The sequence below is a fragment of the Schistocerca cancellata genome, chromosome 6 (genome assembly GCF_023864275.1).
Source record: "Schistocerca cancellata isolate TAMUIC-IGC-003103 chromosome 6, iqSchCanc2.1, whole genome shotgun sequence".
NCBI lineage: Eukaryota > Metazoa > Arthropoda > Insecta > Orthoptera > Acrididae > Schistocerca > Schistocerca cancellata.
Window position 1 is genome coordinate 156,053,115 of NC_064631.1, and position 24,650 is coordinate 156,077,764.

The 24,650-nt window shown below is 35.8% G+C and overlaps 1 protein-coding gene across 1 annotated transcript in view; it reads left to right on the forward strand.

Moving 5' to 3' along the window:
- LOC126088218 (neural-cadherin-like) overlaps window positions 1-24,650 on the forward strand; it is a 112,316-nt gene that overhangs the window by 64,169 nt on the left and 23,497 nt on the right. Inside the window, exons 7-21 of the mRNA XM_049906345.1 lie at window positions 1,816-1,988; window positions 2,091-2,240; window positions 3,904-4,209; window positions 6,682-6,955; window positions 10,711-10,919; window positions 11,249-11,412; window positions 14,426-14,594; window positions 14,678-14,884; window positions 15,001-15,272; window positions 15,730-15,935; window positions 16,150-16,292; window positions 17,138-17,398; window positions 18,178-18,528; window positions 23,173-23,286; window positions 23,387-23,573. Coding sequence (XP_049762302.1) covers window positions 1,816-1,988; window positions 2,091-2,240; window positions 3,904-4,209; window positions 6,682-6,955; window positions 10,711-10,919; window positions 11,249-11,412; window positions 14,426-14,594; window positions 14,678-14,884; window positions 15,001-15,272; window positions 15,730-15,935; window positions 16,150-16,292; window positions 17,138-17,398; window positions 18,178-18,528; window positions 23,173-23,286; window positions 23,387-23,573 — 3,186 coding nt within the window. The remainder of the gene's footprint in view (window positions 1-1,815; window positions 1,989-2,090; window positions 2,241-3,903; window positions 4,210-6,681; window positions 6,956-10,710; window positions 10,920-11,248; window positions 11,413-14,425; window positions 14,595-14,677; window positions 14,885-15,000; window positions 15,273-15,729; window positions 15,936-16,149; window positions 16,293-17,137; window positions 17,399-18,177; window positions 18,529-23,172; window positions 23,287-23,386; window positions 23,574-24,650) is intronic.

A 24,650-nucleotide genomic window follows, 5' to 3' on the forward strand; every position in this document is an offset into this window, starting at 1 on the left:
AAAGCTGAGAAGAACATGTTCCATAATGTAGAAGATTATCTAAAAGTCATTTCAAGTTTAATTATTTCTGAGAAATATTCACTGTCATATATAATTGCTGTGTCATAATTAAAAAGTCTTTATAAAACATGCACCTACATGTGCTCACTGAATTAGACCCAAGGCATAATTTATGGGTCACCATAAGAATATTTTCTAGAGGCACCACAGTAATGAATGTTTGGAGTATCATATCAATGTATGTTATTTCTGCGTTCCAAATAACATAAAAGGTCACATTTAAATAGTATCACAGCTGGGACCTCAGCAGTTCGGTCCCATGGGAACTTACTGCCACATGTACCATGTTGCATCTGAAAAATATAGTATATATTATATGCATTACAATAATTTTCTGATGATGGAAGATCATACCACAGAATTCTCCATGTGGGAATTAGCACCAAGACATATGGGTTAGTGGTTACAACAAACCAAATACATTGGTGACCATAATATGTCATTACACAAAATACGTACTGCAAGTGGAGACATCAACAGGAAGTGAGAATCATATGAGTCAGCTCCTCTATTGTCAGAATATTTTTTTTTTAAATCTTTCACAAACCAAGCTAGAGCCATTTTTCTCATTTGTCTCTCTTTTTTGTCCACTGTGCTTCATACATTTATGGTATTTCTTCTGTAAATTGTTCCATCACCATGTCGAATCATCTCTTACCTGGATGTTCCACAACACTGTGTCCATCAAACAAGTCACCAACTTATATGCTCCTCCTCAATCCACCTGTGACACACTTCTCTCATTCACTTTGGCTTTGGTCTTCATCCACTGTATTCTTTCACCTTTTAAAAATATTTTGAAGAATGTTCACTTAGCCATACAGTTTTCCATTTTTTGCCACTTTTATTTATCTTACATTAAGTGTCAGAATCCATTTATGCTCAGTTTTTGAACACTTTAAGTAGCTGATATTTGATGTCACTCAGCAGATTTCTTTGTTGCATTCCACACTGCAGGACAAGGAAAAGGGGGGTTGGTAAACATTAAAGGAAGGTAAGAAGGAGAAAGAGAAAATGCAAAGTGTTAAGAGGCAGTGAATGGGTTGTAGGATGATTAGGTATGATTGGGAGCTGAAGCAGCAGGTAGAAGAAGGTGGAAGTAGAAAGAAAGAAAGGAAACAAATAGAATTTAACACAAAATTCAGTTCATACAATTAGAGAAACAACTTCCATCTCAAGGTAAAGGTCTTGGGTGATACCAAGAAGATAGAAGTTCCTGCTGTTGCATTAACATTGCATTAGAGACTGTCTCTAGAATATACCAAAACTGTTATTTGCTTCTTCTTCTATCTGTTGTCCTTTCTTCTTATGTATTGTCTACTCCTTCTGCCCTTTTCTTACATGTTGCTCTCTCTCTCTCTCTCTCTCTCTCTCTCTCTCTCTCTCTCTCTCTCTCTCTCTCTCTCTTGCTCTTGTAGTATATGATGCTGTTTATTACTTGACTTTATGGTCTTTTTATTGGTTAAAAATCATTTAACTCTTATGGTTATAGTAAATAAATTGTTGTTCCTACATTCTTTCTTTGTTATTGCCCCAGTTTTTCATCAGCTACAAAATCAGTTTGTAATTTTCTTCCTTTTATTTGTCATTGCCAGTAAAAAGCCATAAGAGCTGAAAGCTGCAATGTATACATTTTGTTGTATGATAACTATTTAATATACAGATGAAAGTACTATGTTGAATTTGTAGTATATTCGATGTTTGAATAGTTTATCAGAACTGACAACTGATTCCATCACATTTATTTGTTTGTAGGAACTGGAACAGCTTCTATAAGAGTGAAAGATATTAATGATATGCCTCCTCAGTTTACAAAGGATGAATGGTTTACTGAAGTTGATGAAACAGATGGAACTAACTTGCCTGATACTCCTATACTAACTGTAACTGTTCACGATGAAGATGAGACAAATAAATTTCAGTATAAAGTGAGTTTATTCTAAATAGCAGCTATGCTTATTTACATATCTGTTACCTTAATGATAAATAAGGAACGTTTGAGCAGAAATACTAATACAAGACTATTTTAGGTTATCGAAAACAGTGGTTATGGCGCCGATAAGTTCACTATGGTAAGAAACAATGATGGAACAGGATCACTGAAGATAGTCCAACCATTGGATTATGAAGATCAGCTTCAGAGTAATGGATTCCGTTTCCGGATACAAGTCAATGATAAGGTATGTTACATTCATCTTTTAACAATTCTCTTGAAAAACAGTCAGTCACCTGACAAATACACTTAAAACGCCATGATGCCATGGCCAAATATATGATAAAATCTTTCAGACATCAGAAATAAATTTTGTAGATTTTCAGATTAACAAATATTATGTTCACAGCTTATGCCAAAAATTTAGTAACTGATTAGTTTCAAAGTGAGAAAAATTTATCTTTAACCTTTCCTGAAAAATTACATTTTTCTTAAAAAAAAACATTAATTTTGTTTGACATTTAATATCCTAGTAATATGAAATATTATCATCTGTATTACAATTGATCTTGTAATGTCCAATTCACACACATTTTAAAATGAATTTTACAAGACAGTTGCAAACCGAAACATTAGCATTATCTGTGTCTTGGTTTGTCAAGTGTTCCATGTATTCCCTTTAGAATTTATAAGACAGACATTTCTGCAAGACATGAATATTGTCCATCTCCATTTGCTATGTTTTAATGAGTGGCAATAGTGCCTCAGTATGCAGTATATAGCAAATGCCCATATTTGAACCTCAGTGTGAAAGGGCTCAGGCATATATAATACAGAAAACAATCTATTGTTGCACATGTGTGTTTGTGTATACATTTGTGCCTAATATTTATAAGTAAATGATGCATTATAATCTGGCAAGGTTTTTCAATGATTGGGCCCCAAAAAATTCATATGGTAATGTGAACGAACATTTGTGGTATTCTTACAGTCTCACTAGATGACCATGTCATCATAAGATACTGTAACATGAACAAGCAATCTGCTTAATCCACAGTTTCATAGAATTTCCAATTTCAGAAACAGGAAGCTTATCACAATAAAATAACTCTTACTAAAAATGATATTGCTTCCATGAAATGGAACAAATTTTCATATCTGCGAGAAGAGCTCAAGACAAGTGCAAAAAGTTTTAGGTATTATCCAGCACTTAGTTAAGATTCTGGTAGTAATGAGATGATCTTGAGCTTAAATAGTGTGATTTTAGATACTGAAAGTGAACTAAATGCCACTCATGGATTAGGCTTTAGGCCTGTTCTAACAGGCCAGCTGTTGCCTACAAGGCAGTGTGAGAAGTTACCTACGAACAGAGGACATGTGATTAATGAACATAGAACGTGTGATAAGCATGTTGCCAATCCCTCCAGCCATTATTGCGAGTAGGTGAGTCCTGGTGATGCCTCTGTTTCTTTATTCAAACAGCTTCTCATTTGGCCTCATGGTCCTCATTCCAGACCTGTCTGTGTTCCACATGGAAGGCAGAGCTGCTAACAATTTGGCTACTGAGAAGTGTGATAGAGATCTAACAGCTTCAAAAGCCTTTTTCTGATATTGAGGAAATTATTTGAATTAGTCAGCTGCTGCAAGATTGACTGTAGTTGTGAGAGTTACTCCTCTATGAGCCACATTAGATCATACTGTTAATGTGACTGTACTATCAGAAGATTCCGTCATTCATTGCAATGAGCATGTTTCAAGCTTTTCATTGGACTGTACAATCGTAACTTTCACGAAAAGTTGGATTTTGTGTCTCTCTGGTTCTGCAGACAACATTAATAAGTTTGAATTATGCTTCTGATTTCTTTAGATGTAGAATGCTACTTCTAACTGTCCTAAATTTCTCTTTTCAGGGAGAAGACAATGATAATGATAAGTACCATGTGGCATACTCTTGGGTTGTTGTAAAACTGAGGGACATCAATGACAATAAGCCACAATTTGAGCGTCCAAACATTGAAGTGTCTGTATTTGAAAGTGCTGAACTGGGGAAAACCCTTGAAACCTTTAAAGCCAGTGATCCAGATCAAGGAGGCAAAAGTAAAGTAAAATATGCCATTGATCGGACATCAGACAGAAAGCGACAGTTTTCTATTAATCAAGAGGGCACTGTATCTATTCAGAGGAAGCTTGACAGAGAAGAGACACCAAGGCATCAGGTAACACAGATAAAAATTCTTGATAGATCTTAATTTAGAGTATAATTTAAACTTACTTCTAGAGGTGGTATAGCTGTGCAGTCATTTGAGATATTAAATGGTTTTTGTGTCAGTTTCAAGCTCATAAAATCTCCTGGTTGTGTCATTATTTTTCCCTACGAGTGCCATCTATTAATTTAATTCCATAATAGCCTTTCTTAGGTACAGTGTAATCAAAGAAACTTGTAAACTGTATTTATATTTAAAACAATTCTCATGTATACTTCAGTCTTGAAAACAGTGCATGTGGGATTGAAGAATAAATGAGAATTGTTTTAAGATACACATTTTGTTAGACTTTGCTGTGAGAAATAGTAGTACACAAATTCTTCATTAATGGGGAATATTTTTTGGAAAGCAACTAATATTAAGAGTTAATTATAAAATTCCACCCATATTTTTATTTAAGATGTTATTTCCTTAGCCATTTCTCACCTTAATAATTGTACATGAATGTTTCTTCCAACTGAGACTTTGGATCATGCTAGTAAAAAATAAATGCAGTAAGAAAGTGGTTGTATTAGATGATACTAATCTATAGTACATACTGTGATTTATCAGAAGAATATAATAGATGGAAATGAATTGTGGTAAGGCAAGAACAGACTTGAAACAAAAAAATGCAAAAGATGGAATCTGAAACAGAAGAAGTATTTTAAACTTGGTATAAGCATTTCTTCGAATGTCACATTTCATGATAAACTGCCAGAGTAATGTCTCATCCACTTCCCTTTGTGGTGATAACAGATAAGAGGGTGTCACAAAATGTAACTGAATTATCTGAAATAGATATCAACACTGCTAGAGGCAACAGTGTTCAATTACTAAACTGACAATATTCTAATCTAGGTCCCCTAAATTTACTGTGCCCACAAATTTTAAGTTAACTGGAATCAAGAATACTCTGTATTACCTCAATTTTGCTGAACATTATGTTCATACATGCAAATAATTACCCAAAAACTATAACATTATGAATGATCACCCATTATCCCAAATCAAACAGATAACCACTGATAAAATATTCTCCTAGAAAAACTGAACAACCCGTGATGTGTGGTTAATGCATAGCACGTAAGATAAATCAACAGGTCACAATAATTCAAACAAGATCAAATGCATAACAAAAAAACATGGAAATGCAAATAAACACTTACATAATACATAAACAAAGAAGCATTGGCAATTAAAAGCAAATAAAAGGGACTGAACTGTTTAACTATTACCTAAACTTTTTAACTTTTACCTTGTTAGTATTGATAGCAATATTTGCAATAATGCAGACTGTGCCATAAGTCAATGAGTTTGCAAAATTATTATGATTGTAAAAAGAAATAAGTTAATGGACAAAATCAGGTTTTAACTACTATTCTGAATGTTACTATTAAAAAGAAATCAAAATTTATAGTTATATAAAATTAACCACCATGAAAAGCTGTGCTTGCTTATGCACATTGAGTTTTTACATCACTGATTAGAACAATATATTTCACGGTGTTTCTTAGTCAGTGTTCCTTCAAAACAGTTTCCATTTATCTGATGCTTTCGGTGAGTTGTCGACGTCCGCCTCATTAGTCCATAATCCTTCAGCACGTAATCCAGTAATTGGCATTGTCTTGCTGAGCTGCTTGATCAGGGGTATCTGTTACAAATCTAACAGGAATGATCAATGTTTGCAGAATTAATTCCATTTTGCATATGTGTCTGCAACGACAAACATAAGGCAAATTCCAAATTAACTAGTGATCAGCAAAATTCTGTTTTCTACACTGATAGACATTTGAGGACATGAAAGTTATTTAAAAGGTAGTCTACAGCTGTTTGTAAAAATGACTGTAAAGCAAATAACTGTACATATTGACATGGTACACAAATGATTTTAAGGTTTAAAAGTAAACAATCACCAAATAGATAGCATGCCACATCATTGAAAGGCAAGCCGAGTTGAGCTGCTGTGCTGTCACAGTAGAGTCAGCCAGGACAATGTGGCCATGCAGGTATATGTGAATATATGTGTGTATCATATGTGTATGTGACTATAATGAAAGCTAGCAACATTGCAATTCTTGTTTATGTGCCTGTTGATGACTCAGAACCCCAATTATTTCATGAGTTGTGTCTTCACTGCTTAAATTGTTCAAATTTACACATACAACTATCATTTTTAAATTCCAGGTAAGTGTATTTATTTGCTGATTTGCTAAGTCCTGTATTATAGTAATTAATGTCTGTTTCTTTAAATCTATTATTTTCTCCATGTATGATAGATCCAAGCTTCCTCTGTTAAGGCACATTATTAAATAAGTTTTATCAAATGAAGTTCACTTTTCTTTTTCTTCTTCTACAGCTTGTTTTTATGAATTATTATTATTGCAAGCATGCTTATTGTAAACACACATTTTCAAATTGTACTGATTTTTCCTATGTCTTTAGGTAAAAGTCTTAGCTATTGATGATGGAGTGCCACCGAAAACAGCAACAGCTACACTCACTGTTATAGTTCAAGACATAAATGACAATGCTCCCACATTCTTGAAGGATTATAGACCTGTATTACCTGAGCATGTACCGCCTCGGAAGGTAGTAGAAATACTTGCAACAGATGATGATGACAGATCAAAAAGCAATGGACCACCATTCACATTCAGGATGGACCCAAATGCAGATGATGTTATACGTGCATCATTCAAAGTTGAACATGATCAAAGTAAGTAAATATATCCTGGTTTCTGCAAAATAAAATTTAGAATTTTACACAGTAGTTAAATCAGAGAACAAAGAACAACTTGAAGAGCAAATGAATGTTAGACAAAAAAGAGAGGAATATTTAGAAATCTGGTACAAGTAGTACAGATAGGAATTACTAGATGTTGTGCTATGGCTTTGTTTTAATTTAATTTTTTTAACAGAATGGTGCATCTGTGTAAGTTTATATTGTTTTGTTCACGCTTTATGTAATATCTGTTTATTGTGTCAGCTGTTGAGTGAGTGACATCTGTTAAAATGTGTAGTGGTCATGTGGCTATCAAAATTTGCATTCTGATAAATTTAATAAATTATGAGACAGAACTGCTGACTAGTGTTTTCCTCCAGGAGAAAAAATATGTAGTGCTGCTGACAGACACATATAAAAGTAAAAGAGGCACATTACATAGCTTTTGGAATTGTTAGTTCCTTTCTTAGGGAGGAAACAGGGATAGTTTGGAGAGGGTTAAAAAGGAAGGACAGATTGCTTAGACCTCAGGGTGAGAGAGACCCACGTGCAGTGAGGATGAGGTACACAAAAATGAAGGCTGAGGTGTCAAAGACCAAAATTGTGTTCTCCATTTTCACGTAACGTCAGATCACAGGTGGCGTTGAAAGTATGACTGTACCCATGTGTTTATGATTTTATGTTGCTTATTGGGTGTTTCTCTTTTATTTCTTGGAGAAATGACAAAGGTTCCTCATTTTTTAATACATCCAAAAAACATTTGTATTTATACTGTTTTAATTACAGTTTAAGCTTTAACAAAAGTGAACTTGTAATGCACTGTGGAAAGACATAATCTAATCACAGATGTGACCACAATGTTATGGATAAGACACAGAAAAATGAATGAGAAAAAATGATCTATCAAAAGTTTAGGACTTTTTCAGGATAGAAAATAAAATGTATAAGCAGTGAGCAACATTATTATAACTTATCACTGAAGTTTTGCTTGTCTTCACATTATTAGTGGACAAACCACATCTGTGAACATGAAAATTGTGGAATTTGAACATCTGGAATAATCATAATACAGTCAAACCTGGATAAGTGACAGTTCAAGGAACCACTTATTGAAATTTCTCACTAATGGAATTTCAGGTATAGTCTCTCTCATATTTAGGAGTTTACCTTAGTCATGGTTTAGCAGTTACATGTCTGACCTGGAGAAGTTTAAGAAAAGAGTGTTAAGTTATACTGTATTAAGTTATAATGCAATTTTTAACGTCATTTACTGTGTACCTAGCTACATTTACTTAAAGATATCTGTCAGCTTTCTTTGTATTTCCAGTTTGTTATTCTGAATATGGTTTTCAACCTCTCATCTTTTTTCAAAAACTGACTCACCTGTCGAAAAATCAAAAATATATGCGGACTTCTTCTAACCTATTTGAAGCATATTGCTTTTTGGGGATAGAATTTATTCCTCTTCAAAACAGACATTTGTGTGATAAAGTCTATTATTGTTACTTTTTCTGTCTTTGGATGCGCTGACATAAACAGTAACAATTGGATGTGCTGACATAATCAGTAACAACATTGTCATCCTTATATTGTCCGACAACTGTCATTGTTGTCAACACTAAAAAGCCTTTTAATGTGGCCAATGATTGCTTTGCAAGAAACTAGTATGTTCTATTTCTTGTTGCAAGGACTAATTTCAGTATTTTTTTCTCTGGCTCGAAATATTGGCTGCCTTACAGATCTAAATCCAGGTTCCCTGAAACAGTTCTTGATAATACTGTCATTTGCTGCTGACTGGACTTTCGCAGCAAGTTTCATACCAAGAATTATATTTATCTCAGGATCAGTGTCCTTGTCCAGACTAGTCAGAATGTTTCTGATAATGTTTTTGTGATAATGATTACCACAAGTGTTGTAACGAACTGGTGGCATTGGGAGGTAAAGAAATGAATTTCACATTTATAAGTGTTGGTATTTCTGTGTGGGTAGAACAGTTATCAACAAAAAGAATGATTTTTCTTCTGTTGTTCTTACTTTCTCCTTCACCTTTATTCAGCAATACCTTAAGTGTTTCCCTTATCCACCAAGCCTCCGTGTTTCAGATAGTAAGTTTAAAGCTGTGAATATTTAAATTTACCATACCACAAATTTAACCCATCTCTTCATGCACTATCACCCAAAGCAACTGGTAATTAAAATTTTTAGAGAGTAATTATTAAGTGTCCCATTCAGTACAAGACTAATGATGGCTAGAATTGCTCTCCACCAGTTTGGGCTGCTGGCGACATTCATAATAGTTGACTCTTATATCTGTTCATATGTGTGTGTGTGACCCACTCTACACAGAAGTTGGAACTGAAATTGTTCCACAGGTACAACAATTATAATTTCGGCACAAACAGTGTTGTGTGTGACCTGAGCATTGTCTGTTCTTAAGATAAAAGCATCAGAAAAAATATTCACATGATAAAACTTTCAAACTGAGAGATTAACTGACTAGCTAGTACTTAACTGCCAATAGACACATATAAAAATGCAAGAAACTATCTTAGTTTCTGGAACTATTAGTATGTTCTTCTGGGAGGAAAAATGGGTAGGTTAAAGAAAGCAATAAAGGAGGGGCAGGGCCCTCTGATTCCAGGATGGGAATCCACCTGTCATGAGGATGAGAGGTGACCAAGTTCTAAAAACTAGGGTACTTCCTTGTACTTTTATATGACTTTATTGACAATAATAAATATTTTGCCTCCTGAAGCCATACTATTAAGTTTAAATTTGGACTCAGAAATGCAGCAATAAAGAGGTCCTACAAGTTTGCTGTTTTTGATACAGCTACGAACTTCAATTCAATATATACACCAGGCGTAGAAAAGAATAGTGAGGTGCTCTGCACTTTGTTTACGTTTTCTCCTCAGATCTGAATGTTTTAGCTGGGAAGTGCTTGGCAACTTGTAAAAGGATTATCAGATTTCAATTCTGTTGAGTACACACGTCTTGATCTGCAAGTTTGCATTCCCCAGCTGCTTTCTTAAAAACTGAATAATTACATCTTTTAAAAGTCTTTAACCAATAATTACTAGCTGTAAAAGTTTTATAGCAAACTTTTCTGTCCAACAGCAATCCAAACACAGGAATATTTTTATGTTTGACCCATTTCATAAGCCATTTTACTATTGTAGAAAATTCACAACTTAATTGTATCTCTGTATATTTCCATATGCCTCAGAATGCAGAGACATTATGGGATCTTTCCCATTCACAATCTTATGAAGGGTGGATTGAGGCAAGCCACTTCACTCTGAAACACACTCACAGTTCTGTGTTTATTATTTGATGGAGGTGTCCTAATATATGCCTGAACATACTGAGAATATGATGAATCTTCCTCAGCAACTAATGCCTGCTTAGTTTTTCTTTGTTTCCTAAAATACTGCTGCTGTGTAAAGAGGGGGGAAAAGGCAATGTGTGTTTGTCTGATGTGTAAAAATGTGATTGATGCACACACTTACAATTCATCCAAATTCAGAAAAATATAACAATAGACATATTTTAATGTATGGATAACATGACTGTAGGTAAAGCGAGTGTTTCCTGGATTTTATGGATGTCAGTCTCTCTTATGAAGATGTCTGGTGGTTTCACTTATTGAGTTATCTCACTTATTCAAGTCTGAATATGTTGATAATAATAGTATCAAGTGGTTTAATAAAAAAAAACTTGTGTAGAAACATTTCCTTTTTTCCTTGTAGAGGGTGCTAATGGAGATGGAATGGCAGTTGTTTCGTCTCTCCGATCGTTTGACCGAGAACAGCAGAAGGAGTACTTGATTCCCATTGTTATAAAGGATGCTGGTAATCCTGCAATGTCTGGCACTAGCACACTTACTGTAGTCATTGGTGATGTCAATGACAACAAAATGCAACCTGGTTCAAAGGAAATATTTGTCTACAATTACATGGTATGTGAATTATAATAATATGCTTGGCATCACAAATTACTAAACATGTTCCATTTCCTAAAACATTTTCACACTATTTTTACACTTGTACATTTTTAATTATATATAAAATAATGGTTACCAATTTTCTCTATGGGTCATGTATTTCCAAAAGAAAATATTCAAAAGCTATGATTTTTTTATGTAAGATGGAATTCATTGACACATTTTTGAAGTGAGATATTCTGAATTTGCGGGCTAAAAAGAAATGTACTGTTTGTTGTTTGTTAAAATTACTTCATGTTTCTGTATTAATTGTTTACATGTTTCATTCTTATCTTTTAAATTAGGGGCAGGCTCCAGACACAGAAATAGGACGTGTTTATGTTTATGATCTGGATGATTGGGATTTGCCAGACAAGAAGTTTTACTGGGAAGGAATAGATCATCCCAGATTTAAACTAAATGAAGATTCAGGCATGATAATCATGAGACATGGCACACAGGATGGCAGGTAATTCTAAAAGTTTCAAAATGTCAATAATGAAATTCATTTTAAGAGATTGGTTATGAAGACCACAGAATTTTTGGAATTTTTCAAGGATGGCTTTTTGTGAAATAGAGGTAATACTTTAAAGAAGAGTTACAGGTCAATGTCCTGTAAACCTGAAGGTTGTTAGAAACAGACTTTAAGAAAATAATTTGATAATTCAGCTGAAGATATTTCTGAAAAATCACAGAAAACCTAAATCTGTCAAACTGAAATGGGTTTATTGTTGTAGTGCATGAAGCACTAGTAACATCTCTTCATCTCCTCCTCAAACACACTCTTCAAATTAGAATCAAATACTTCTGATTCATTCACAAATTTGAAACAGTCGCAGTAGATATTGTCATTTTTGTGGTTGATACTTTGCCCATCTAGTACAAATTTGTGCCCAATAATATGACGTGACTGAAAAAGGTAGAAAGGGTATTGACAATGTTTCAATATTGCATCTACATCTAAGTTTATACACTGCAAACCACCATAAAGTGCATTGCAGAAGGTACACCCCGATGTACCATTTCTAAGGTTATTTCTGTGTTTCGTTCTCATATGGAGTGCAAGAAGAATGGTTGGCTGGATGCCTCTCTGCTCACCATAATTAGTCTAATATTGTCTTCATGATCCCTGTGGAGCTTTTAGCGCATTCCTAGGATTGTCACATAAAGTTGGTTCCAGAAACTTTCTTGGTAGGCTTTCAGAAGATAATTTGCATCCTTCTTCAAGCATGTGCCAGTTCATTTCTTTCAGAATCACTATGACACTCTCCCATGGGTCAGACGAACCTATTACCAGTCCTTTTTTGTATACATTTAATATCCTCTATTAGTCCTGTTTGGTATGGTTCTTACATACTTGAGGAGAATTTAAGGATGGGTTGTATGGAGTGTTTTGTATGCTATTTGGTTTATAGACTGATTCCCTTTTATTATACCAATGGAATGCAGTCTGCCACCTGCTTTACTTGTGACTGAGCTTATGTGATCATTCTATTTCATATCCCCATAAATTGTTACACACAGATTTTTTTTTAATGAGTTGACTGATTCAAACTGTGACTCATTGATATTGCTGTCATAAGATGATGCTGTATTTTAATTTTGTGAACGGCAAAATTTTATATTTCTGAACATTTAAGGCATATTGCCAATCTTTGCACCACTTTTAAATCTCATCAAGACTTGACTGAGTATTTATGCACCTTTACTCAAACAGTGCTTTGTTATAGATAACTGCAGCATCTACAAAAAATTTGTCTGCTAGGTCATTAATATGCTCAACTGAACTTAACAACCTCATTTACATCTTAGAGACATTCTGGGATTTTCACTGAAGTGACTACACCTTGATGTATTTGCAATTGCATTTTAGATCAATTATTGATTAAATCAAATCCAGTTATCCCACAAACATTCATTCTTGTAGCACTTCATTCTGTATTATGATGAAAGTTCTTGTCACTTGTTTGATAGAGTGTGATTTGAAGACACTAGTATTATATCTTGTAGGGCTGGTCAAGATATAAGCTGCCTTTAAATAAGTAAAGGAGAAGTGAAGCAAAGGTACTAGTAATGAATTAAAGAAACTCTGGAAAACCACTTTAAGGATAACTACATCTGAATCTGACTTGGGCTTCTCATGAAACTTACAATAGAGAGAGAAGTGATAGAGAACAGTAACAAAGTGACAATGAGACGTGCAAGAATTAGAACAAAAGAAAGAAACAGAGATGGAGAACACAGGCTGTCCAAGAATCTGACAGAATCCACTTGTTGTTTTGGCCTATAACTAAGAGGCTTCTTCTCGCATAATATCCAACCCAGCCTTATCCACTGAGGTGACAAACAGTCCTGGGATAACAATATGCTCATATACAGGTGATGATAGCATCCTGTACACAAGGTATAAAAGGGCAGCGCATTGGCAGATCTGTTGTTTCTACTCAGATAATTCGTGTGAAAAGATTTCTGACATGTTTATGGCCACCCAATGGAATGAACAGACTTTGAATGAGAAGTGGTGGTTAGAACTAGATGCATGGAACATTCCATTTCAGAAATCATTAGGGAATTCAGTATTCCAAGATCGACAGCGACAGAGAGCACCAGTGTTTGTGTAGAGTTGTCAGTGCTAACAGAATAGTGACATTGCATGAAGTAACCATTGAAGTCATTGTGGGATGTATGACAAACATATCTATGAGGACAGTGCAACAAAATTTGGCGTTAATGGGCTACAGCAGCAGACGACCAATGCATGTGCCATTGCTAACAGCATGACATCGTCTGTAGCAACTTTCCTGGTCTCATGACCATTACAGTTGGATCCTAGGTGAGTGGAAAACCATGGCCTGGTCAGATGAAAACCAGATTCCAGTTGACAAGGGTTGATGATAGGGTTCAAGTGTGATGCAGACATTACGAAGCCATGGAACCAAGTTGTCAACAAGGCAAGCTGGTAGTGGCTGCATAATGGTGTGCAGTGCGTTTACATGGAATGGTCTAACTGAACTGGTCATTAAATGAAAAAGGTTACTTTTGGATTCTTGGAGACTATTTAATCCATTGATGGACTTTTTTATGGATGACAGTGCATCTTGTCACCAGGCCATAATTTTTAATGTCGGGTTTGAAGAATATTGGGGACAGTTTGAGTAAGGGATCTGGCCACCTAGATCATCCATCGTGAATCCCTTCATACATTTATGGGAGATAACCGAGAGGTCAGTTAATGCAGAAACACATGAACCAGCAACACTTTCACAATTATGGATGGCTGTAAAGGTAGCATGGCTCAGTATCTGGGCAGGGGACATCCAATGACTTATTGAGTCCATGTCATGTCAAATTTTTGTTCTATGCTGAGCAAAAGGAGGTCCATCATGATATTAGGAGGTACCCCATGACTTTTATAACTCAGTGTATTACTTAATGTCACATATAAGCTATTAATTAAATATGGTATTATTATATCTTTCTAGGTATAATTTGAGGTTCAAGGTGTATGACCGCAAACACACTCAGACTGATGTACAAGCAAATGTAACAGTCATTGTCAGAGAGATTCCTCATGATGCTGTTATTAACTCTGGCTCTATAAGAATAGCTGGTATTACAGATGAAGATTTCATTAGAGTGTGGAACTACAGGGTATGTAAACTGGCTCTGATTTATTTTTTTTATTTGACATATATTTTTATACCAACTTCAACACACTGTCTTTGTTCTTGTAGACACAAAGCCTTCAGAGGAGCAAAGCTGATCGATTCAGAGACAAACTAGCCGAATTGCTCGATACAGAAAGGGAGAATGTTGATGTTTTTAGTGTACAGTTACGAAAAAAGCATCCACCTGTCACGGATATTAGATTTGCAGCCCATGGCTCCCCATACTACAAACCTGTGAGACTGAATGGACTTGTGCTTATGCACAGAGAGGAGGTAGGCTAAACATAACTTTTTTTTTTTTTTTTTTTTTTTTTTGAGAGAGAGTTCTTATGGTGAAAAATGCATTTTTGTTTGGTTTCTGGATTTATGGCTTGTTTTTTCTGTTGCAGATTGAAAAAGATGTTGGTATAAATATAACTATGGTAGGAATTGATGAGTGCCTTTATGAAAATGTGATGTGTGAAGGAAGTTGTACAAATATACTAGACATTAGTAATTTACCATACATGGTTAACGCCAACAAGACCGCACTGGTAGGAGTGCGTGTTGATGTCATAGCAGAATGTACTTGTGGTGCACGTAATTTCAGTAAAGGAGAGAGCTGTAGATTGAGTCCATGTTATAATGGAGGACGTTGTATGGAGGGCAGATTTGGACTGAGGTATGTGTACTGAGTTAATGTGTTCCTTTAAATTGTATTTCCTGAGTCTGAAGATCTTCTAACATAGTTCATTTCCCATTATTGTGTTATTTCCGTCCATAATTTCAGATGTTTCTTCTTTTTTAAAGGTTTTTCATATCAAACAACTCGTAAGTCTGGTTTTAATGAAACAGTACATTACTTGGCATGAAAAAAGAGAGTGTTGTTACCTGTTACCTATTTTCCTGTCTCTAAACACCTTAGTGTCCACTATTTTTTTTTAAAAAAGGAAACCTTATTTTTTACATTTTCATTGGCCAATCATGTTCTTTCAGATGGTTAAGCAGAGGACAGTACAGCAAATGTCCTTCGAATTAAAGACATAGCTCAAATTAAATATTAAGTATACATCTATTTAAATCTTAAATAACTATTGAGACAGGAAAAAACTAATTAATTCATTCTGAATCTTTTGCAGTTGCTCATGTCCAACTGGTTATAGTGGTCCAAGGTGTCAGCAGACAGGTCGTAGTTTCCGAGGAAATGGATGGGCATGGTATCCTCCTCTGGAAATGTGTGATAGTTCTCATCTCAGCCTTGAGTTTATAACAAAAAAGAAAGATGGAATGCTGCTTTATAATGGACCTATTGTGCCTCCAGAGTCTAATGAAATTATTGTGTCAGGTATGTGCAGCATGAAACTGAAAGCTGTAAGTTTTGGCAGGCAAAGTAGTGTAATGGACAGAAAGCTAGTTAGATAGAAATTGTGTCATTATTATTATTATTATTATTATTATTATTATTAACAGATTATAAATTCCACTACACACTTTCATATAGAACAAAACACTGATGTAAATCAAGTAGTACTGAAATGGTTATTGTTTGTATGTTTCAGATTTTATTTCCTTAGAGCTTGAAAGTGGAATGCCTAAGCTTTTAATTGATTTTGGATCAGGCACTCTGGAATTACGTGTGAAAACAAAAAAGAGTTTAGATGATGGAGAATGGCACAGAGTTGATATATTTTGGGATACTGAGGTAAAATCTGATGTGGCTCTAGTTGTTTTATTAAGTTAATCATATTTAATAATCTGTAAAATAAGGAGGAGGAAACTACTCGCCTATAGCAGACTAATGTGTCCTGCATACACATATGTAAAATAAGACAGCATTCACTGCAGCTTTTGAACTTTCTAACAAAAGTACCCAGATTCGCACCCAAACACACACACCTGTGGCCACAGGATTGATCTACATCTACATCCATACTCTGCAAGCCAGCTGACGGTGTGTGGCGGAGGGTACCTTGAGTACCTCTATCGGTTCTCCCTTCTATTCCAGTCTCGTATTGTTTGTGGAAAGAAGGATTGTCAGTATGCTTCTGTGTGGGTTGTAATCTCTCTGATTTTATCCTCATGGTCTCTTCTCGAGATATACGTAGGAGGGAGCAATATACTGCTCGACTCTTCAGTGAAGGTATGTTCTCGAAATTTTAACAAAAGCCCGTACCGAGCTACTGAGCGTCTCTCCTGCAGAGTCTTCCACTGGAGTTTATCTATCATCTCCCGCGATTGCTAAATGATCCTGTAACAAAGCCCTTACCTCTGTGTGTGTGTGTGTGTGTGTGTGTGTGTGTGTGTGTGTGTGTGTGTGTGTGTGTGTGTGTGTGTGTGCGCGCGCGCGCGCTTTTGCTGGAAAAATAGCAAAAGCTCTGGAGCTACTACGAATATTGTTTTCTGTTACATGTATTTGTACACCACACATCAGTCCACTAATCTTTATTCCATGTTACAGTATTTTGATAAATGTAGACTCCAGTTTAATTTCTAACCCAAGAAATATATTTGCTGGAAATATAATGAAACATTTTTTCTTTAATGCAGAATGTTCGCATGGTAATAGATTACTGCAAATCTGCTGATGTAGTTGAACTGGAAGATGGAACTCCACCAGATTTTGATGATTCAAGCTGTCAGGCACATGGTACCATTCCACCATTTAATGAATACCTGAATGTGAATGCACCATTGCAACTTGGGGGTTGGTTTGTGGAAGCTATTAACCCAGAATTGTACCACTGGCATGCAGCACCATCTGGAAAAGGTTTTGATGGTTGTATTAAAAATGTCTTCCACAACAGCAAGGTAAGGGGGCTATGTCAAATTTTAAAGTTCTTTGGCGTGGTTTTAATTAATATAGTGGAATTCATTAGAAATTAATAATCGATACGTAATGTACAGCTCCTAAATTTCTTTTCTGTCACTTCTCATTCCAAATGATACATCTGTACTTACAGCTTATGGCCTAATAGTAACTAACGAAATGAATTTTGATAAATATACTGAAATGAGGATGAGAACTGTATTTGCTATTGTTATTTTGCTTTCAATGTGGGTATGTATTTCTGCCTTCTATGTCTCGCATCTACTGAAAACTTAAGTGCAGTCACATCTCTAATTAAAAATTTGGATTTTTTTAATGTGCATGTACGTGTATGTATATAAAGCTTTCAAACTATAGTCTTTTATGGTTTCTCTCTGTTAATTCTACTTGGAGTTAACTAGTGCAGCATAGAAATTTGACACTCCAGTTCCACAAAACCCATCATCTTTAAGTTTTTATGATCATCATTTTCTTGCAAATTAAGAAAAGACTATTTATTTCATCATCACTCTATTTATTGATATGCAAGGCTTCTTTATATGATCTGTGGGAAGACCTGCACTGTTTCTATAATTCTCATTATCTTGTTTGATTATATTTGGTGTGTGAGCAAGATAGAATCAGCAGTAAATCTTGTCCATTGTTTTGACAAGTATTTTTCTCCACATTATAAGTGTATATTGAGATATCTTAGCAGATCAGAGGTTTGTATTGTTTTTGTTTGCTTTTTTAATCCCTTTATCCTATTCTTTCTTTGCAGCTTTATGACCTTGCTCATCCTGGCCATCATCGCAACAGTGTAGCTGGCTGCCCTCAAACAGAGGAAATATGCAACACACAGGACTCTACCATTCGCTGTTGGGAACATGGTACTTGTGTAGGTAGTTTCTCAGAGGGGCGTTGCGAGTGCAAACCTGGATGGACAGGTCCCAGCTGTACTCTGCCTACTGTGCCCACTATGTTCAAAACACAGAGCTATGTCAAGTATGCTTTGTCCTTTGAACCCGATCGCTTCTCTACTCAGATGCAGCTTAGGTTTCGCACAAGAGAGCAACATGGTGAACTATTCCGTGTCAGTGACCAGCACAACCGGGAATATGGAATTCTTGAGGTAAGTGCTTTCCACTGTTCTGTCCATTGTTACAGGAGGTCAATGGCTGTCATTAACATTTGTTGCTTTAGTTTTCTCCATTCTAATATGACACTCAGTTTTGTTCTGCATTCCCATGTCTCTACTTCCAAAATACATCATTTCCTTCAGTCTTGATCTCACATCATATCTTTCCATTGTCTTTATTTGCATCTGAATATGTATTTCACTCAATATGTACTACAGTTTTATTTCTGAATTCTCTGTCCTTTACTTCTACAGTATTATGATATCAAATCTATCTGTCATTCGAATTTCATTCATTCACTTCTGTAACTACTTTATTAATTGTCACATGTTCTGAGATCTCAGTATTCAGAAATAAGCACTTGTAGTAGATTACAAGCTGACATTCAATATCAGTCTGGCCACTTCCAGCCAAAATTGTGAATTGTGAGGCATAAAATTGTAGTTACAGATGTCTACATCTACATGACTACTCTTGAATTGCCACTAAGTGCTTGGCAGAATGTTCATAGAACCACTTTTACACTATTTCACAGTGGCTTCGCTCAAGAACAGCACATGAGAAAAATGAACACTTAAATCCTTCCATGCAAGCTCTGATTTCTGTTATTTTCTTATGATGGTCATTTCTCACTACATAGGTGGGAGTCAAAATAACATTTTCACAATTGGAAAAGAAAGTTGGTGATCGAAATTTCATGAAAGAATTTTGCCACAAAGAGAAATACCCTTGTTTCAATGACTGTCACACCAACTTGTGTATCATGTACTTCACACTCTTCTCTATTTCACGATAATGCAAAATGAACTTCCCTTCATTGAGCTATTTGGATGTACTCCATGAGTCCTGTGGGATAAGGATCCTGTGTGGTGTAGCAATGCTGCAGGAGAGGATGCACAGCATATGGAGATTCATAAGTAGATTTGCTGCATTTTCCAAATGTTCCAAAAGTAAAATGCAATCTTTGGTTCACCTTCCCTGCAAAATTTTTTTGTGCGGTGGTTTCAATGTAAATTGTTTGTAATTGTAATCCTTAGGTATTTGGTTGAATTGACAACCTTTAAATTTGTTTATTGTGTAACCCAAATTTAACAGTTTTTTTAGTATTTGTATGTAGGACATTACACTTTTTATTGTTCAGGGTCAATTGCCACTTGTCTAACTCTTTTTGCAGTTCATTTTGTTACAGTAAGTAGCAATCTGTCTTTTCTTACATTGTTGATATTCCTACCAGAAGCTTCCATTGTTTCATAAACAAATGATTTCAAATGATTTTAAAAATAATGGATGATGTGTTCAGGAGAAAGAGCTTCGTGAATTGAGCTAGTCAGTAACACATTAGTCCATATCTGGCCCCTATGCAAGCATTTATTCAACTTGGCATTGACTGATAGTTGTTGGATGTCCTCCTGAGGGATATTGTGCCAAATTCTGTCCAATTGGCACATTATATCATCAAAATCCTGTGCTAGTTGGAGGGTCCTGTCCATAATGCTCCAAGAATTCTCAATTGGGGAGAGATCTGGCAACCTTGCTGACCAGGGTTGGGTTTGGCAAGCAAGAAGGCAAGCAGTAGAAAACGATGTTTTTCAGAAAATGATTAAGTGGTTCTCTGCAAATGGGCTCTCATTAAACTTTGACAAAACACAGTATATACAGTTCCACACAGTAAATGGAATGACACCATTGATAAGTATAGACTTCGCTTAGAAATCGGTAGCTAAGGTAGAATATTCAAAATTTCTAGGTGTATGCATTGATGAGGGGTTGAACTGGAAAAAACACACTGAGGATCTGCTGAAACGTTTGAGTTCAGCTACTTATGGTATTAGAGTCATTGCAAAGTTTGGTGATATACATCTGAGTAAATTAGCTTACCATGCCTATTTTCATTCTCTGCTTTCATATGGCATCATAGTCTGGGGTAACTCATCATTGAGTAAAAGAATGTTCATTGCACAAAGGCGTGTAATCAGAATAATTGCTGGAGCTCATCCAAGATCATCCAGCAGACACTTATTTAAAGAACTAGAGATCTTCACTGTAGCCTCATATTATATATATTCACTTATGAAATTTGTTATTAACAATCCGAACGAATTCAAAAGTAATTGCAGTGTACATGGCTACAACACTAGGAGAAAGGATGATCTTCACTACTCAAAGTTAAACCTAACTTTGGCTCAGAAGGGGGTAAATTATGCTGCCGCAAAAGTCTTTGGTCACTTATCTAATAGCATCAAAAGTCTGACAGATAGCCATATAGCGTTTAAAAGGAAATTAAAAGAATTTCTTAATGGCAACTCCTTCTACTCATTAGATGAATTTTTGGATATAATAAGTGGGTAAAAAAATTTAAAAAAAATTAAAAATATTAAGTGTCATGTAATATTTTGTGTAATGTAATATCTTGTGTAGACACCTTTTATTAACCTGACATGTTCCACATCATTACGAAGTGTCGTATTCATGATCTATGGAACAAGTACTAATCTAATCTAAACTCTCACTGTGTGCAGGAAGGCATTATCTTGCTGAAATGTAAGTCCAGGATGTCTCGGATTGAAGGGCAGAGGATATCATCAATGTACTGCTGTGCTGTAAGGGTTCTATGAATGGCAACCAAAGGGTCCTGCTATGAAAAAATGGCACTCCACACCTTGACTCCAGGTTGTCAGGCTGTATGGTGTGCCACCAGTATCAGGAGCATCTCCAGGCATTTCTTGAACATGGAACCTTATTGACTGGAGTAGAATTGTCTTTAGTGATGAGTCTCGTATCAAAACAAGCTCTGTGACCAGTGTAGATGTGTTTGTAGATGCTCTGGGTAGTGATGGGATATCAGCCTATGTGCCGCCCACCATATGGCCTGACAGCAAGGAGTGATAGTCTGGTGTGCCATTTCCTTTCATAGCAGGACCGCTTTGATTCTCATCCACAGCACCATTACAGCACAGCGAGACATAAGTGATGTTCTAAGCCTTGTTTTGTTGCCCTTCATGACACACCATCCCGGGCTTAAATTTCAGCAAGATAATGCCCGCCTGCACACAGTGAGCATTTCTGCTGGTTGTCTTCATGCTTGCCAAACCCCTATCTTTCCCAACAAGGTCGCTGGATCTCTCCTCAGTTAGAACTTTTGGAGCATTATGGGCAAGATCCCCCAACTAGCTTGCTAGTTTGACAATCTAACATACCATTTTGACAGAATTTGGCCTGATATCCCTCAACAACAACAACTCTATCAATCAGTGCCAAGCCAAATAACTGGTTGCATAAGGGCCAGAGGTGGACCAATGTGTTATTGACATGCTCAGTTTGTGAAGCTTTTCCTCTTGAATAAGTCATCCAGTTTTTCTGAAATTGTAATCATTTGTCATGTGTACAAATACATCTCATTTACTGATCTCCATCCCATTTTGATAATTTTTTCATGGTGTTCTTTTTTTTATTGGGAAAAGCAGAGGATCTATAACACTTCCTTAGGAAGTGTCAAATGTCGCTCAGTGTCCTTCTGTCAACTACTACAAACTGTCATATTTCTGACAGGAAACCACAAATCCACTCACAAAGTTCAGACAATACTCATAGGCATGCAATTTGGTTAGAAACCACCTGTGAGGAATCATGTCAAAAGGCTTCTGGATATCTACAAATATGGAATCAACTTGAGATCCCCTTTCAGTGGCAGTCATTATTTCATGTGAATAAAGAGCTAGTTTTGTTTCATAGGAATACTTTTTTCTGAATCTATGCTGGCTATCTGTCAGGGGATCATAAGTTTCATGTAATTACTGTTTCTCCAACTGGAAAAGCTGGCACAGTGTTGGCAGCTTGATAAATGAGTCTTAAGCCATCACATTCAGATGCACTTCATTGGAAAGATGAAAATGAGAAAACTTGACACGGAGAATGAAGAACTTCTGAACATAACTGATCAGAAGAAAGGAAAGTGACTATACACTTCTATAATTACAGTTCCATTATTACTCTGTTATAGTGATTCTTGGTACATATCTAGTAAGCCTCAGATGAGCTAGAATCATTAATGGCTTATGCTAGCTTTCTCTGTTCACGTCTCTGCCCTGTATTGTATTTTTCCTTTATTTTCATGTCTATTACAGTTAATAACATAATTTTGAAATGAAAGTGCAACATTTGAAATTAAATGCAAAAGTAAATAATTCAGCCGTGCAGTGGGTTATATATTCAGCACTGAAATAGAAACAAACCAGTGCTAGCAGTCACACAGATAGAACAAATTTAAGATATGTACATTACAAATTGAACAACAAACCTTTCTTGCTCATTCCAATTGACCTACTCAACGTAATTAAGGCCGGTCAGTGTGGCCGTGCGGTTAAAGGCGCTTCAGTCTGGAACCGCGTGACCGCTCCGGTCGCAGGTTCGAATCCTGCCTCGGGCATGGATGTGTGTGATGTCCTTAGGTTAGTTAGGTTTAAGTAGTTCTAAGTTCTAGGGGACTGATGACCACAGATGTTAAGTCCCATAGTGCTCAAAGCCAACGTAATTAAGTTACTGATCTAATACTTGTGTTTAGTGTTATATGATATGTATCATTAGTTGTTCATGGGTTTTCAAGATCTGATAACTATTTGAAACATATATACTTTCAGATTAAAGATAGCAGATTACATTTCCGCTATAATCTTAATAGTCTTCGTACTGAGGAGAAAGATCTCTGGTTAAGTGCAGTTGCAGTGGATGATGGACAATGGCATACAGCTAAGGTATTTCTGAGCATTGTTTGTTCAACTTTTATTTTTGGATATAATGGTAAAAATTATGTATGGTTGCCAAAAAGCTACTAACGTGCTTTTGTCATGTCAGGTTTCACGACATGGTTCAGCTGCAACTTTGGAACTCGATGGTGGCGAAGGCCGTAGATATAACGAAACTTTCACCTTTGAGGGACACCAGCTTTTACTGGTAGATAAGCAGGAAGGTGTTTACGCTGGAGGAAAAGCAGAATATACAGGAGTTCGAACATTTGAAGTTTATGCTGATTACCAGAAAGGTAACTTCCACTTCATCTTCTATTCTCAAACAACTGTTATTTATAAAAATTTAATGTTATCGGAAAGAAACTCTGAAAGCTTTGTGTTGCTGTTTTCTGTAATGTAATGTTGTTGTCATTATATTTTATTCAGTTTTATGAATATAATTTTGTAATAATGGTTTTTACCTTTGATCTGTCAGTTACCTATGTTTCTGAAACCATGAACAGTCATTGCTTCATGTGTATAAATAACAACATTTACTTCAATTTTCTGCCTGTAGGAACTATAAACAGTAGGAATATATGTGTGGACCTTGTACATCTTCATCCATACTTGCAAAGCACTATGAAGTGCATGACAGGGAGTACTTCTCATTTGACTATATATTAGGGTTTCTTCCCATCTCATTCCCATATATAGCTTGGGGAAAGTTCCAGCTTCTGTTTGCCATCTGAGCTATTGGCTGTTTTAGCAAATGACCCACGGACTGTTGACCGCAATATACTTTTTATCCGTTGTAGCAGTATGGTGAAGGGCATTTAAATTTTAGTTCTGGACCTCCATCTCTCTGTGGTGTATTTTACAGACCTTCCTTCACATCCCTGTTTTTAGCTGGTTTCTCTTACATTGATTGGGACTGACATGCAGTCATTTTTTAACTCCTCTCTGTCTTCGTGTCCTACAGTTTTGACATGGGTGCGTATGACCCTAGTTGTTTTTGCACCCTAAAACAAAACAAGCAAACTATTGAATGCCTCTGTATATGTGGTAATTGGTGCAATCTTGTCTTTGCAGGTCCTATGGTCAAAACACACAGGTGACTAGTATATTCCTAGAGACTTCACTTAATAGTTCTTTAAACTTTGTAAGTAGACTTCCACGGCATCAGATGTATAACCACACATTGCATTCTTTCTCAGATAATGCCAAAATGAGTGACATGGTGGACAGAGAGCTTGTTTCATTCCTGGAGAAACTGTTGAGTGTAAAGAGTCCTTCCACAATGGGAAACATGTATAACAACAAGAGTTAACATAAGAAAATTTTCAAATTTTGATGAGATATCTTGTTCACATTGCTGAAAACAGAGAGTA